At 45.8% G+C, this 15,670-nt stretch overlaps 1 protein-coding gene across 10 annotated transcripts in view; it reads right to left on the reverse strand.

Annotated features, from left to right (window-relative positions):
* Nucleotides 1–15,670, reverse strand: part of NAV2 (neuron navigator 2) — a 738,710-nt gene that overhangs the window by 224,745 nt on the left and 498,295 nt on the right. For all 10 annotated transcript variants that reach the window (XR_002125006.1, XM_019651383.1, XM_019651379.1 and 7 more), the window contains exon 4: nucleotides 4,175–4,247. Coding sequence is in view for 9 of the 10 variants with exons in the window: in XM_019651383.1 (XP_019506928.1) it covers nucleotides 4,175–4,247 (73 nt within the window). In the remaining variant the exon portion in view is untranslated. The remainder of the gene's footprint in view (nucleotides 1–4,174; nucleotides 4,248–15,670) is intronic.

The following is a 15,670-nucleotide window of genomic DNA, read 5'->3' on the forward strand; positions in this document are numbered from 1 at the left end:
AACTCCCAGGGATAAAGGCCATCCTTCCTCCCAGGGACAGGATTACAGATGGTCAGGACAGGTGGCATGTGTGTCAGGGAGGGGTAGAAGGGATTTTGAAAATCACCCAGGCCAGGGTGAGGTCCAAGCTCACAGGACGCTGGCAAGACTCCAAGAGCAAACGGATGGGTCCCACCTTTCGGAACACTGAGGAGGTGAAGAGGCTGAGTCCAGGGGACGTGGCCCAAACCGGCAGCATTTCCACAGGGCTCACCTGGGTCTGTAGCTTCTGCCCCACAGGCACCTGCTGCCTGTGCCTGGGAACAAAGGCTCTCTGTGGCTCTCTAACAGACAGGTCGGGGCAGGACCTGAGCTGCTGAAATGCTTCAAGGACAGGTGCATATACCCTCCTGGGTTCGAAACCGGCTTTAGTCCCTGGGAAAGGGTGGAGATGTACCTACGGGGCTTTCCAACCCCTGATGTTTTATATATTTATTTTTTCATCAGAGGAGGAGCCTCAGGGCACTCAATCATCTTCAAAAGGAAAACAAAAAGCGTTAAGGCTACATGATTTCTTTAAACACTATAATGCTTTTCTAGTGATTATGCAGGTGGTTAGAAGTGTGGGTAGCAGTGAGTAGAAAACACCGGGCCTTTGAATCAGCAGACGTGAGTAGCCCCTGCTGAGCTGTGGGCCTCCTTTTCCCCATGTGTAACTGAATCTGTTTTGGTCTTAGTTTCCTCATCTGTTATTATGGGGATAATACAAATACTGACCTCATCAGGTTGCTGGGAGGAATAAATAAGATAAAATGTGCACGGCACTTAGCACCGTGACTCATATATGGTGAGTTCTCAATGAATTATTTCCATTCCTATAATTTAACAGCATGTCAAGTGAGATGCCCGTAATTCTGAAATTGTGAATAAGGCCCATTTGAGGATAAAAGTCTCGAAGTGCCCTTGCTTTATAAGTTCAAGGAGTGGACAATGGCTGGGCCCAGTCACCATCCCATAAGACTGCACCAGTTCAGAATCAGTCTTATCACCAACACCATCATCATCGTCATCCATCACTTCCCCTAAAAAATCAATAAGACCTAGATGAGAGAATGTCATTAAGCGGTGGGGGGGAGGGGGTGATAATATTTGATGATCACAGAGACAAGATATTTCCTTCTTCACCAAGGAGAAAGAAGGTGGGTGGGGTCCCTGCACTCCTTGAAATAAAAAGCAAACAGGCTCTCAACAATCATTCCAAGTGGGGATCCTTTCATTCCAGCCCCCAGATGGACACCTGCTTAGCAGAGACTTGGCCTTATGGCCACATGAGAGGAAAAGAGCTGACGAGAGATTGTATGGTGGGGGACTTCCAGGTGACAAGAGGCCTGTTCTACCGACTGCAAGTGGAAGATGGAGCCCACACATCACGCTGGTTCTACAGTGGGTAATGGAGGGATCATGAGATTGAGGTCTATATCCTCACCAGGACCACCTTCGTGTGGGGCCAGAAGTGGGGGGTGGAACATGTATGCTCCCAGCTGGAAGTGAGCTGGAAGAACTGGTCAACTCTCATAGAAGGCAACTACCAAGGCCCTGGGAGTGAGTTCCTGGTCAGCAAAGCATGCAGAGGCTCCCGCCTGGGGACGGTGACAATTTCCCAAGAGGCGACAGCAACTTCACCATCAGCCACATTCTGCTTCCTCTGTGCTGCTCCAGTCCAGGAGGTTCAGGCACAGGAACAAGGAAAGGGACAGCAAGTCACATTATCATGTCCTCATCCACCCAAAGGCACTTGCACTTGGGGGTGGAGGGGGGGGGCGGGGGAAGAGCTTTGAGTAGAGTTTGAGACTGAAGTTTAAAAATGAACAAGACTGAGTCACAAGTACTGGCATAAAACTGTTCTAATAATGAGTGTGACTTAAAAGTTACAGATTCTGGCCACCATTGAGTCTTGACCCAGTGGGAAAGATGGAAGGGTCAACATCGCACAGATGGGGGCAGTCACTGAAATACCATCGATCCACTTCATCGTTATGCCACAATGATTGATACCTCAACACACTCGTTACAAGTATGCTCTTCTATGAGCAGAGACTCACAGGGCCACATCCCTTTGAGGAGGGTCTGGGGGATGGGGGCTGAGTGTCTCTCCTTATATGCCCTCATGGGCTGCACAACAATTTCTGCAGCTAACAAAGAGTTCATAGTCTTTTCTGATTTCTTCCACCTATACATAGTATGCCTAGATTTGATCCGTCTGCTATCCCCAAAAGACACCATGAACATTAACTCTGAAATCACACAGACCTGGGTTCAAATCATGACTCTGGCACTCACTAGCTACAGGCCTTGGGGGATGTCACCCATCACCTCCTTAAGCCAATGTTTCCTCATCTGTAAACTCAGCCTATCATAAATTCCAACTGCAGTTGTGAGAGCTGGAGCTGATATATGTAAAAGCCTTAAAAGCACAGCTGGTACTTATTCATTCAACAAATATTTATTGAGTAGATTCTCTATGCCTTAAGGTACAGAGAGGATGAGGCAGGTGGGGCTAGAGGTGGTGGAGATAACGGAGGCAGAAGGCAGGGCAATGGGTAGATAGATGGCAGAGTGGTCAGGGGTCACCCCCAGGCCACATGGGATAAAGCCGGCCCACAGAGTCCACATCCCAAAGAGCCCTTCCTGCTGAGCAAGACTCTGTACAAGTCCCTGCGGATGCTCTGCCAAGGGGCCCAGACCTGGGTACAATCACTCCGAGAAGCTAGGAGCACGTGCCTGCCACCTACAGGCCAGCACAAGAACTCTCCACCAGGAAGAAGTAATGTGTTCCTGGAATTGGGAATTTGCATCTCTCTACCTATCCAAGGAAACACCACCACCAATCAGCCCATGCCCCAGCAATATGCACGTCACATGTCATTTCTCTCTGGTCTCATCCCTATGGAGGAGGGCTCACACCCCAGGGCAAAGGAACCCACAAAGGACCCCCCTCGCAGAGCTGGGATTACAATGCACCACCCAGCAGCTGCTTCAGAGACGTCTGGAAGCAGTGTGACCGCGCCTGGCCTGGGACAGGCCCAGCACATTCAGGTTCCCACTCGGGGAATTCCAGCAGTCACCCTCAGAGACACGACACACCCACGAGGCCCCAGTAGTGGTGCCACCCACCCCAAATACTGGAAGAGGCTGCAGCTCAGAAACACAGCCAGAAAAAGCAAGCGTTCACTGCATCGCACAACAGAGGCAAGGAACGGGCCTGAATGCAATCCATCACATTTGCAAACTTACCTGCTCCATTGGGCTGCTTCTTTCCTCACTGCTTCCCTCCTCCCCACCCTGACCACTGAAGTCGGTGTTAACAGGCATCTTTTCAAAATGCAACCTTGCTAGGGAAAGGTGGTGTCATCTAAAGCCCAAACGGCTTTACCTGCTCTGGGAAAAGTGGAGGCAGGTGCAGCCTAATGAGTTTGGGAGCATGCCGGGGCCTATGGCAGCTCTGGAGCTGGCAGCTGCTTGTGTTTACAAATAGGAGAGCGTGCGAATGTTTCCAGAGCAAGATGTTGCCTGAAGAGGCTGAGACTTCGGACTAGCCATCTCTAGACCAATACCTAATTGAATAGAAAACCACCAGCAAACACTAATGTGCTAATTAGCCACGAAATGTGAGTTAATTAAAAACTAATCAGGATGTCAAAATGTAGCATCTCATTAATAAATCAAGTGCTTTTATTTTCTTTTTTAAGCTAAGAGAAGTACTGCTTCCTCTAATACAAAGTAAGCGATAAGGATTAGGCATTTCTCCCTGGGAACTGTACAGTTTAAATATGTTCTGTGGTTAAGTGTTCTCTCTCCCACAGATAAGGCCTGGCTTGATCATTAACTGAATTGCTAGTCGGGTGAATAAAATCAGCATTGTTTGATGAAGCTTTTCTGAAAGAAAAGCGGCTATGTCCTCACAATTCCCTCAGTGTCCTGCAGACATGGCCAGCATGGTTGAATATGCATTCTGGGAGCGGTTCTTTAGGTTGTGAAAAAGTTGGCATCCTCAGGTCTAAACAAGCACTGAGCTACATCAAAACCAGAAGAGCTCACCAGCATCTCTTGTTTTTACCGTATTCATGGCATCAATAGGTAACAGGTGGGCATTTCTAATGATGAAAAGGCTGCTGCATGACAAGTGCTGACTTACCTTCTGCAGACAGCCCCTGGATGTTTATTCCCTTGGCTGCCAGGAAATTCAAGCAGGCATCTATGTTTTCAATCTAGGAGGAAAGAAACAAAATATACACTCAATACATGTTCAACTTTCTCCAGAGCCATCTCTTATTAGAAACAAAGTGCTATGTCAGAGAGGGGGTTCCTTGTGCATTCGCTAAGGTCCTTGACAAGGAAAAACAGAAGGACATGAAAACACCGGATGAACAGATGGATGCAGGTCAAGACTCTCGCTCCTTTGCCTGTACTTGCACAGGAAAAGGTTACCTAATATCTCAACCACACAGAGCCAAAAGTCGAGGCCTTGGATTTCTCATGACGGCCAAAAATAACCAGGGTGGAATTGGAGTGCTTCTGTTGATCACTGTCACCAGTGCAATCCTGAAAACTAGAGCAGCTGCCAGAAAAACAGAGGTGGGACAAGGTTAGTAGGCCCACCCGCCTACTAGCAGCTGGGAGAAATTTCTAGCCACCGAGGCGGCAGGAAGTCAAATGTACAAATGGTGAATGGGAATTTCAGCAGGAATCTGGATAGTGTTTATTCAAAAAATTCTCAGGATGGCAGGCATCGCAGATAACCAGGGAGGGCTACGACCTCACCGAAGCCCTCTGTCCTTTGTGTTTTCTGTGACAAAAAGGGACCCACCTGACAGAGACCGGGAGGCCTCCCATCTTTACCAGGGCTGATGCCACGGCCAAAGGTGAGCCAATGTCCACCCCTCATGGAAGAACAATTAGGTCATTCCTAAAGGTCTGATTTGAATTCAGTTGTCAGGGCTAATTATTTTTGGTCCACAGGAATATGTTCAGGCTTCATTAATGTCAACAGTGACTGTACATAAAAGAAATTGCTTTTGACTTGTCACAAGGATCTTTGAATTTCATAGCTTGCATTTCATGGTGGAAATCCCCCTTATCTCTACAACCTCGCACCGCCCACCTGACTTCCCAGGAACCATCAACATTCTTATGACTGAAACCAGTATTTAACCCATGGAATTTATTTTGAACTAATAAGTGACTGTCTTCCACAGTATACAGTATACATATGACTAGTCTCCCTTCCCTTCCCCAAGCAATAACCTGATGGCTCCTTCATAGCCATAGAGAATGAGGTGTCTACATTCTAAGAGCTCTAATTTGAGTAGAGTATGCTCCAGTCTTCTAGCAATCTTCTTGAAGTTCATATCCATGCTGCCCCAGATGTCTAGCATTTTCCTGCTCTAGTCTCAGTGTTCACATCTTTCCAATGCTTTAAATTAAGCTATGGAGCACCTGGATAAAACTGCACCCATTTTAGAAGAATCCACTCATCCCTGAGCTTGAGGTAACAGTATCCTTGCATTTTTTTTAGCTCGGGATTCCATTTCTTTCCCAGCCTCCAGCTCACGTTCAAGAAGACTTTTTTTTTTTTTTCATCCCAAGGCAAAGAGGAAGAATGGAGTTTCCTGCAAACTAGATAAATGCTGATGCTATGGGTTACACCTGCCACCATCACAGAAAATCATTTCTTAAAAAGAGGGAAAAAAAGTGGAGATTGCTTTTAACTCTCCTTTCTTCTTTCTAGCCCATGATGACTGGCTGCGACAATCAGGTGCTACCCTCATGAAGGGAAGTGGGGAGGGGAAGGAAAGGAAGAGAACGGCTGGAGGGGCCTTGTGGAAAGTGTTTTGGGGCAATTTGCTTTCATGTGTAAGTGAAATAAAAATTATGATCCTAAATGCTATTTCACCCTATTACAAAACCTTGTTTTTGAGAAAATAACTTATCAGTCTTTATTTATGCTACTGTACACAGTGGTAACATACCAAAACCAATGGCAGGGTAGGTAAATGCTGTGCTCACCTCCTCCCAAGATCACATCAAAATTATAACTAAACTGCAGAACACCCATCGTTGAGGATCACATTAAGTGTAGCGGCACAGAAGTCCTATAACTAAGGATATACAAGTGAGGCCATGTGGAGACAGACGGGAGGGGAGGAGACATGGAACGGACTAGTCCCACACCCACGTATGATGGATAAAAATTGGGAGGGATATCTCAGCTGCACAGTTCCCTGTCCTCTAAGGAGTGAGGTGTCCCATCCCCACACCAGGCTCACCAGCCCTGGGTCCCAGGACCAGGGAGAGAACTTCCCATAACCAGCAGCGGAGATTGTGGCTGAGTGAGACAGGGCTGCTGGAGTCACAGGCATTCCTCTTAAAGGGCCCATACATGAACTTACTTGCTGACAGACTCACTAGCTCTGAGCTCCAGCTCTGGGACAGCAGCTCAAAAGATGCCATATCTGAGTCTCAGTGGCTAACACTGTTTGCCCTGCCCTGGTGATTCTGAGACTCCACCCCACCCAACTTGCAGGCCCACCCAAGCTGCTACCAGTGGCTTTTCCATACAAACGCCTTGTCTTGGCTCATGTTGCAGGCTTTTCTAAAATCTCTCAAAGGTTCACAAACCGCAAACAACATCATCTAGCCTTGGCATGCCCCATACGTCTTGCTCAACAGCCCCAACCTTGGCATGAGCGGCAACCAGCCTCAGTTCACAGGTTAGCCTCCGCCAGGCACCTCCAAGCCCAGCACAAGTGGCAACCGTTTGCAGATCAGTTTCTAGGTCATACCAAGTGGCCCAGGCAAGGCACAGGCAGCAGATGATCTTGGCCTGCAACAAAGACCCTCCCAAGAGGCCCCAGAACCAACACACCTTGTGGCCAGCTTCAGACCACACCAGAGCACCATCCAACCACCTCCACAAATGACACACCCAAAGGGCAGACTGAGCTGGCATGGCACCAAGAACCCCACTGAAGTGAATCCTGCTCCACAGGGTCAGCCCCTTCACAACAGCTCCTCCACTGCAATCACAGCCAGTCCTCACAACCAATAAGTCTGAGAATCTGATCCCTCTCATTGACATGCCAACAGCAATCAAGGCTCAACTAAACAGGAGGGCACATAAAATGCACACAAGGAACATACCTGCAGCACCCAGCTTCAGGTGACCAGAGAGACTGCACCACTGGGCCCCACAGGACACCTACTACCTAAAGCCACTACCAAGACCAGGAGACATAATAGCTCTACTTAATACATAGAAACAAACACAGGGAAGTGACAAAGAATCAAGCCCCAAGTAAAAGAACAGAACAAAACTCCAGAAAAAGAACTAAACAAAATGGAAAGAGCAATCTACCAGATGCAAAGCTCAAAACACTGGTTATAAGGATGCTCAGTGATCTCAGGGAGAACTTCAACAAAGAGAGCATAAACATAAAAATGGAGATAGAAAACATAAAAAAGAACCATTAAAATTCATAATGAAGAATACAAAAACTAAAATAAAGAATATATTAGAGTGGATTAGATGAAGCAGAGGATCAAATCAGTGATTTGGATGCTAAGGTAGCAGAAAAAACACCCAATCAGAACAGCAAAAAGAAAAAGAATCCATAAAAATGAGGATAGCTTAAGGCACCTCTGGGGCAATACCAAGCATCCCAACATTCACATTAAAGGGGTACCAGAAGGAGAGGAGTGAGAGCAAGGAATTAAAAAGCTATCTGATGAAATAATGATGGAAAATTTCCCTAACCTGGTAAAGGAAATAGACATACAAGCCCAGGAAGCACAGGGAGTCCCAAATAAGATGAACCTAAACAGGCCCATACTAAAACACATTGTAAAATTAAAATGGCAAAGATTAAGGACAAAGAGACAATCCTAAAAGCAGCAAAAGAAAGGCAACTAGTTACTTACAAGGGAGCTCCCATAAGATTTTCAGCTGATTTCTCAACAGAAACTTTGCAGGCCCAGAAGGGATTGGCATAAAATATTCAAAGTGATGAAAAGCAAAGACCTACAACCAAGATTACTCTACCCCGCAAAGCTATCATTTGGAACCGAAGGACAAAGATCTTCCCAGACAAGGAAAGTATAAAGGAGTTCATCACCACCAAACCAGTATAAGAAATGTTAAAGGGACTTCTTTAAGAAGAAGGGGGAAAAAAGATGAAAAATGTGAATAATAAAATGGCAATAACTACATATCTATCAACAATTACTTTAAATATAAATGAATTAAATGCTCCAATCAAAAGACATAGGGTGGGGCCGGCCGAGTGGTGCGATGGTTAAGAACTCGCTTGGGATGCCAGAGGGCCCCGGTTCGGATCCCACATATGAGGGCCAGTGACACTGCCCTCCACAGCTAAGATGCTGAACAACAGCTCAACCTGGAGCTGGGTTGCCATGAGTCGCCGGCGACGGCGTGGGCTGCAGTCCCTGTGGCAGTGGATTGCCATGGGCTACCGTGTGTGGCCAGCAGCCAGCGTGAGCGGCCAGCAGCCGCAGTGAGCGGCTGTCCAGAAGCCGGCGACTGATCTGCCTCGCCAGAGAAGAGCGCAATGATGGTGCCAACTTGGGCCAGTGAAGCAACATCCTCCACAACTAGATTGAAGAACAAAACGACAGCAACTTGTCTGTTCCCCTTTCCCCAATTCCCCAGCACTGTTCCCATCCCCCCAATTCCCCAATAAAAATCTTTAAAAAAAAAAAAAAGACATAGGGTGGCTGAATGGATAAGTAAGCAAGGTCCTTACATATGTTGCCTACAAGAGACTCATTTCAGACTGAAAGACACACACAGACTGAAAATAAAGGGATGGAAAAAGACATTTTATGAAAATGGAAACAAACAGAAAAACTGGAGAAGCAATATTTAGATAAAATAGACTTTAAAACAAAGGCTATAATAAAGAAGGACCAAGTAATTCCACTGTGTGTACTTACCCTAAGAAATCCAAAATACTAATTCAAGAGGACATATGTATCCATATGTTCACTGCAGCATTATTTACAATAGCCAAGATATGGAAGCAACCTGAGTGTCCATCAATAGATGAATGGATAAAGTGGTACATATATACAATGGAATATTATGCAGCCATAATAAAAGAATGAAATCTTACTACCTGCAACAACATGGACGGATCTAGAGGGTATTATGCTAAGTGAAATAAGTCAGACAGAGAAAGACAAATGTTGTATGACATTACTTATATGTGGAATCTAAAGACCAACATAAACAAACAAAACAGAAACTCATAGATATAGAGAACAATTTGATGGTTGCCAGATGGGATGAGATTTGGGGGAATGATGGCTGAAAAAGGAGAAGGGCTTAAGAAGTACAAATTGGTAGTTACAAAATAGTTATGGGGATGTAACATAAGGAATATAGTCAATAATATTGTAATAACAGTGTATGATGTCAGACAGGCACTAGATTTATCAGGGTGATCACTTTGTAAGTTACATAAATGTCTACACCATGTTGTACACCTGAAACTAGTATAACATTGTATGTCAACTGTAATTGAAAAATAAAAAAATATTTAAAAAAAGAAAACCAGTCAAAAGGATCTGCTGTCCCCACAAAGAGGTATTAGTATTTAAATCATGGTAAAATTATAAAATTCCTCTTCTACCCCTTGTCTCTTCCTATAATCTTTTCCTCCTTCTTTATTTAATATCTTGCAAATGGCTAATAAGCGAGGCTTTGACAATTATGTCCCCACTGAAAATGAGAAAAACAAAAAGCTTTTTGCATCTGTTAATGCAAAATCAAAAATAGTACACTTGATATTTATCCTGGCATGTGTCATATAGGGGGCTGACATGGGTAGGTAAAGTTTTTCAACAATAGTGCACCAATGGGATATTGAATTAAAAGACATCCACCAACATACTCAAGAAAAGCACAGCTCAACTATCATACTGTAATTCTATGGAAATTTCCTTTCAAGGAGCAAAAAGTACATTGACTTGTCACATTTAAGGGTCACTCAATGCACATAGGATCATTTAACAGACACAGTAATTTCTTCCTGCAAGGCTAGCCTCAGTATACTTCAATTCAGCCATCTACTAGGCTTTCTTTTAAGTTAAATTCCATTAAAGGAATGAGGAATTATAAATAGGTTACCTAGAATACTTCTCCCTCCTGTTCATTTTTTAAAGCCCTAGTATTCTTTCAATGCGTTTCATAATTTCGATCAGTAGTTCTCCACTGGGCAGGGGAGAGCGGGAGAGAAGGGGCAAGGATTTTGTCCCTCAGGAGACATCTGGCAACCCAAATATTGGGTTGTCACAATGGAAGAGGTGGAGAGGAGGGGAACTGCTACTGGCGTCTAGTGGGTAGAGGCCAAGGATGCTGATAAACATCCTATGATGCACAGGACAGCCCCCACAGCAAAGAATTATCCAATCCAAAATGTCAATAGTGCCAAGGTTGAGAAACCTGAGTTATGTATATGATTCATTTAGTCATTCATCCAATCGACATGATTGTGCTCGATTCTCCTGGTGTTGAGTCCTCCTCCCTATCCAGGGGCCCACATTGACATGATAGTTCTCTTTAGGGTCCACAGAACCATTCAACAACCCCCCTCCCCCCACAATTCCATCAATTTCAGGGAGAATCAGAGCATATAACCAAGGGAAACATTAGGATCTTCCGCCATTAGGTGGAAAAAGGAGCCCAAAAGGCACCAAGAATGCTTTCTCCTAAAGAGTAGATGAATCGAGAGCCATGTGAGGATGGCCGGATCACACTCCCAGAAAATGTTAAAACTGAAAATAAGAACTTGGGTCATCATTTAGAAGATGATCCGTAAGCCCATCAAGCGCCTTGAATTTTTTTTCCTTTCTGCTATGAATTCTCTCCTCACAGGAGGAGTTCAAAAAACATTCCTGAGTCTCAAATCCACTCTTTAATAATATTCCATTAAGGTTAAAAATCACTCCTGACAAGGCGGCTGAGACCCACGCGCTTTTCATCTGCACCCCAGGAAGAGCGCGGGGCTGAGAAGCAGAACCGGGTCAGATGTGGATTCCAGCCTCCTGGCTTCACTTGGAATGAGATCAGAAGGGGAGAGTGTGTCTTTGATCCAGGCTCTCTTGTGATTAAAATTCACCTTGAGGTTTTCTTCCAGGTAAACAATCCATCTTCATATACTGTTGAAACTGCAAACTTCCACCACACCGCAAGAGGGGAACAGTCTGAGAATGGCCTGGTGGCCGGACCCCGGCACTCAGTAAGTATAAGGGTCCATCTTTTGGGGCACATCTTTAGTGAGGCTCGTGGCTCATGTGTGATACAGACACGTAGTGAAAAACGAGGACCCACTTAAAGTTGGGAGCGAAGGAAAAGGCTCTTAACCAGCAAAGTATGTAAATATGACTAAATCTGTTCATTAACACATAGCAGCCAATATAAACTATTACTTTCCAAAATTAGCTGGAAAAAAATCTGTGCGAAGTTTGACATTCCAGTGTTGCTGAGGGGAGCAGGGGGCAGCACTGGGTGAGAAGGCTGTTGTAGCTGTTGCCATAGCAATTGGTCCAAGAGCTCTGGGATGGAGCTCCTGGAGTTTACAGCATTAGCGGGGGTGGAGGCTAGAAGCCTAGAAGTGGGACCGCAATGTGGCTTGGAGATCCTGGGAGCAGAAAGATGCTAGACGAACGAGGGGATGGAGTAAGGCGCGCTAGACAAAGTTACCAAGATGCACTTCCCAGGGCTTCCCTTTGTCTGGGGCCATATGTGGCCTCCATGCTGTGTGGTCCATGAACATCCAAGAGAAAAAGCCTGCAAGTAAGCCTTTCTTCCAGCGTCAGCCAGGATCTCTGTCGCAATGTTGAATAGTTACTCAACAGTCTCTGAACTCTAGACTTGGCAGGGCAACTTCCATGGGCTATGTGTGTTTTAGCCTTCGTCTCCCACATCCAGACATAGATCTCCACCCAAGAAAGCCAGAGAGCAAGGAAAATCAAAACAAAAGCCAAACAACTGGAAAGAGAAGGGGGGGATAAGAGACAAATGGAAAACTTCACATTTCAATCATGATTCAGGCTGGACTGGGTTTCATGATAACATAAAATATGCAAACCTCGAGAGCACTGCTGTATATCTCTTCTGTAGCTTAGAGACTGATCAAATACCATCTGTTGTGGCAGTTGTCATGGCAGCATTTTTCTATGAATACCAGTGTAGCTGAGTGCAAAGCACATGAAAATGATGGAGATAAATGGAGATCATCTCTACCGGTGCTACCGCAGCCCATGGGAAGATGGGGCTCCGGGCATATTGAGTAAAAGGGTGCTAGTTTTCATGAGTTACGAGTTTCTCACCAGGTCCCTTGGTGATCTCTATCCTGGGAAGATGACACTGCGAGGGGTGGCAAACAGCTGCTGCAGTCAAGTCAGGCATGGCCACCGCCATTTATTTAAAGATCATGACCTGTCTAAAGCCTAGGCAACTAGAGACCCGGACCCAGATAAGGATGAGTGAGAACTTGCAAGTTCTGAGGACTTGGAAAACACAGTGTAGCTTCTTCACAAGCCTCATATACCAGCTCAAACAACTTCCTTCCAGAAACACCTGTGATCCTCACACCTGATATTGCTACTTGCCCACAAAAATAATCATCATTCATCCATTCACTTATCCATTCCTTCACCCGTATTTGCTGAGCATCTCCTGGTGTCAGGCAGTGTGCTGGGTGGTACTCAGCATACAGTGGTGAATAAAACAGACATCATCCCTGACCTCGCAGAACCTAGAGTCTAATGCCAGGGAACTGGCAATAAATAAATAGTGCGCAAATAACATCTGTCATGTACTAGAAGACTTGATCGAGCCTGGGGGCAGGGAGGGTCAGGTAAAAATTTCTTAAGGGAGAGGTAGCAAGTAGGTCCACAGAGATAAGGACTTTTTGTCTGTTCTGTTCATGGAGGTAGCCCCAAGCCCCTGGAACAGCATGGACCACATCATGCGTAGGTACCAAAGAATATGTGTTGCCTGAAGGGAAATTTGAGCTGAGACTTAAGAGATAGTTGGGCATTGAGAGTGGGAGGAAGAGGACATACCCATCATAGGCAACTAAGGCTTGAAGGCTTCCTTCACAGGATGCAGCATATCACAGGCTGGGCAGCAAAAGAAAGTCGAAATGGCTGGAGGCCAGTGGGCAAGTGAGGAGAGCAACAGAGAGGACTCCGAGCAAAAGCAGAGGCTGGCCCCACAGGGCCACATTCAGGAGATGGTGTGAGGAAGGAGAGAAGGCAGGGTCCTTCCAGTTCTCAGGGAAGGCTTGTCGCGGCCCTGTTATCATGGCAACAGAAGGGAGGCCATGCCCGTCGGGTCTGAAAGCTTGAGGATGTCCGGGACGGCTCAAGCAGTGTCCTCGAGGTGGAGCTACAGAGGCATCCGGGCTGGGCACAGAGACAGGGAGGTCTGGGAAGGGAATGCCAGCATCTGGAGCCATGTGGTACTCACTAGGAAGGTCTGTTTCATATCTAACCCTGCTGACACTCCGTCCTCTGGCTCCTTCCAAAAATAAATATAGAACAGAAAAAAAGAAATCCAGCTATGAAACCAAACCAAAAAGCAAAATGCACTTGGGGAAAATGCCCTCCTAAATGCCGTCTCACCAGTGTTGTCTCTCCCTCCGCATTCCTAGGGGCCACCACCTGATGCATGATTTGCCCAGCTGCATGGGGCTTTTTGGGGGATCTACCTATATCAGTGCTGGGGCCCAGCATCATCACAGGATCACATGGCTCATGGGCCACAGTGGTCCTGGAGTTGTACAACCCCATAGGACAGATCTGGTGGGGTTCAGACACTACAGTTGTAATCCTACAGAGGGGACCCCAGAATGAGGGAAATTTATGGTGGCATTTCAAATACTCTAAGTGGGGAAACAATCGGTAGCATCTCCGCTTGTAAGCTCCGCAAGCTGCCACTTGCTTGGCTGATGCTTGAAGCCATCTTTATCCAGCAGTCCAAGGGGCTCCACACCTTCTATCCCAGCGTGGGCCATTCGATCCTCAAAGCTTCAACAAGTCAGCTCAAGTCTCTGGGTGGCTCTGAAGCAGAAGGCTGCAGAATGTGGGACTCGGGCTGGATGGGGCTTGAGTCCCTCTGTCAGTCTGTTTCTCTTGCTGCTTTAACGCCTTGCCCAGCCCCTTCCTAACAATTTGGCAATGTTACCCACCTTATCTTTTATAGTATTTCTAACTTCAGCTTTCCAAGATATTGTCAAGAACTCCTTTAAAAAAACAAACAAACTTTGTAGCAGTCTCTCTGCTGTTACAGCAAATGTAAGTCCATATGGATACAAAAAATTCTGTCCAGAGGAGAGAAAAATCAAAAACAAGAATCTCAAATTCCTCCAGCGACTATCTTTTTCTGCTTTCCTTCCAACTGCCTAGAATGTTTCATTTTCCTATTATTTTCTGACTTCTCAATTTTTCCCTTGAAACAAAGAGAAATCTGGGAGGAGAGCTGCAGCGTAAGTTCTAGAAGTTAGTCCTTATTCTGAAGGCTCCCATAAGAAACCCTTCCAGCTGAGCTCTGCCGAGTATCCCCTTTTTAAAGATGGCAGCACGGTGAGGCGAAGAACTCCACTGGGGATCAGCAGTGTTAGAAAGGCCCAGTGATGCCTTTGTGTGTGTTCACTCACTAAGTCATTCCAAGTATCGTTTCTTCTGCTTCAACCTTAAAGTAACGACCCCTAATTTCCTAGTGCTTCCAAAAGGGACAGCTCCAAGTCAAGGCCTCCAAGTCCGGAGCTGAACACAAACGCTAAAGGGCAGTGGATAGGGCTAAGGAGTGAGATTTCGAGGACATAACACAGGCTTTGAGGTCAGACAAATGTGGGTTCAGATCCTGCTTCTGCCATTTGTTAAATTATGATCAGCAAGTTACTCAGTGGCCTGATCTGTAAAATGAGAATTAGAACACCTAATGAACAAGGTGGTGGTTGTCACCATATGAGAGGATATATGTGTGGTGCTAAGCAAGGGTGCAATAACTGGCAGTTTTTGTTACTGTGTTGTCATTTTTGATGTGAACATTCACAAAGCCATGACATGCCCAAAGCTGTCTCTGGGGTCAGCTCCTGGCAAAACAAAGAATGAGACCAGCTTATTTGGGCTGCCTTCCCTTCCCTTCCCTCCTCCTGGCTTGCCTCTCAAGCCCAGCTATTCAGGACTCTGAGCCCTCTCCATCACCTGATGTCGTACCTGCCCCTCGCCAAGCCCTCTCTTGAAAAGACACTGATTAATTCACACCAAGGCATAAGAAATTGCTACTAGCTTCCCACATGTTACCTCTTCCCAGTGGTACTTGTATTCCATCACAATTATTAGGTGACATTATCCATTGAAAGAATACAGACTTTGGACTCCACATTGAATTCTTGTTCCCTTACAGATCATCCACAAGACCCTAGGAAAATTATTAACTGCTTCAAGCCTCAAATTCATCTGCAACATAGGAATACTGATAACTACCTCCTAGACTTGCTGAGGAGTAGAGGGGGTGACATATGTAAAGGAACATAGTCAGAGCTTTAGAAAGGCTCTTTCCTTGCCCAATTCCTTCTGTCATAATGGCAGAATATTAGATATT

This window comes from Hipposideros armiger, unplaced genomic scaffold, assembly GCF_001890085.2.
Source record: "Hipposideros armiger isolate ML-2016 unplaced genomic scaffold, ASM189008v1 scaffold_159, whole genome shotgun sequence".
NCBI classification, from domain to species: domain Eukaryota; kingdom Metazoa; phylum Chordata; class Mammalia; order Chiroptera; family Hipposideridae; genus Hipposideros; species Hipposideros armiger.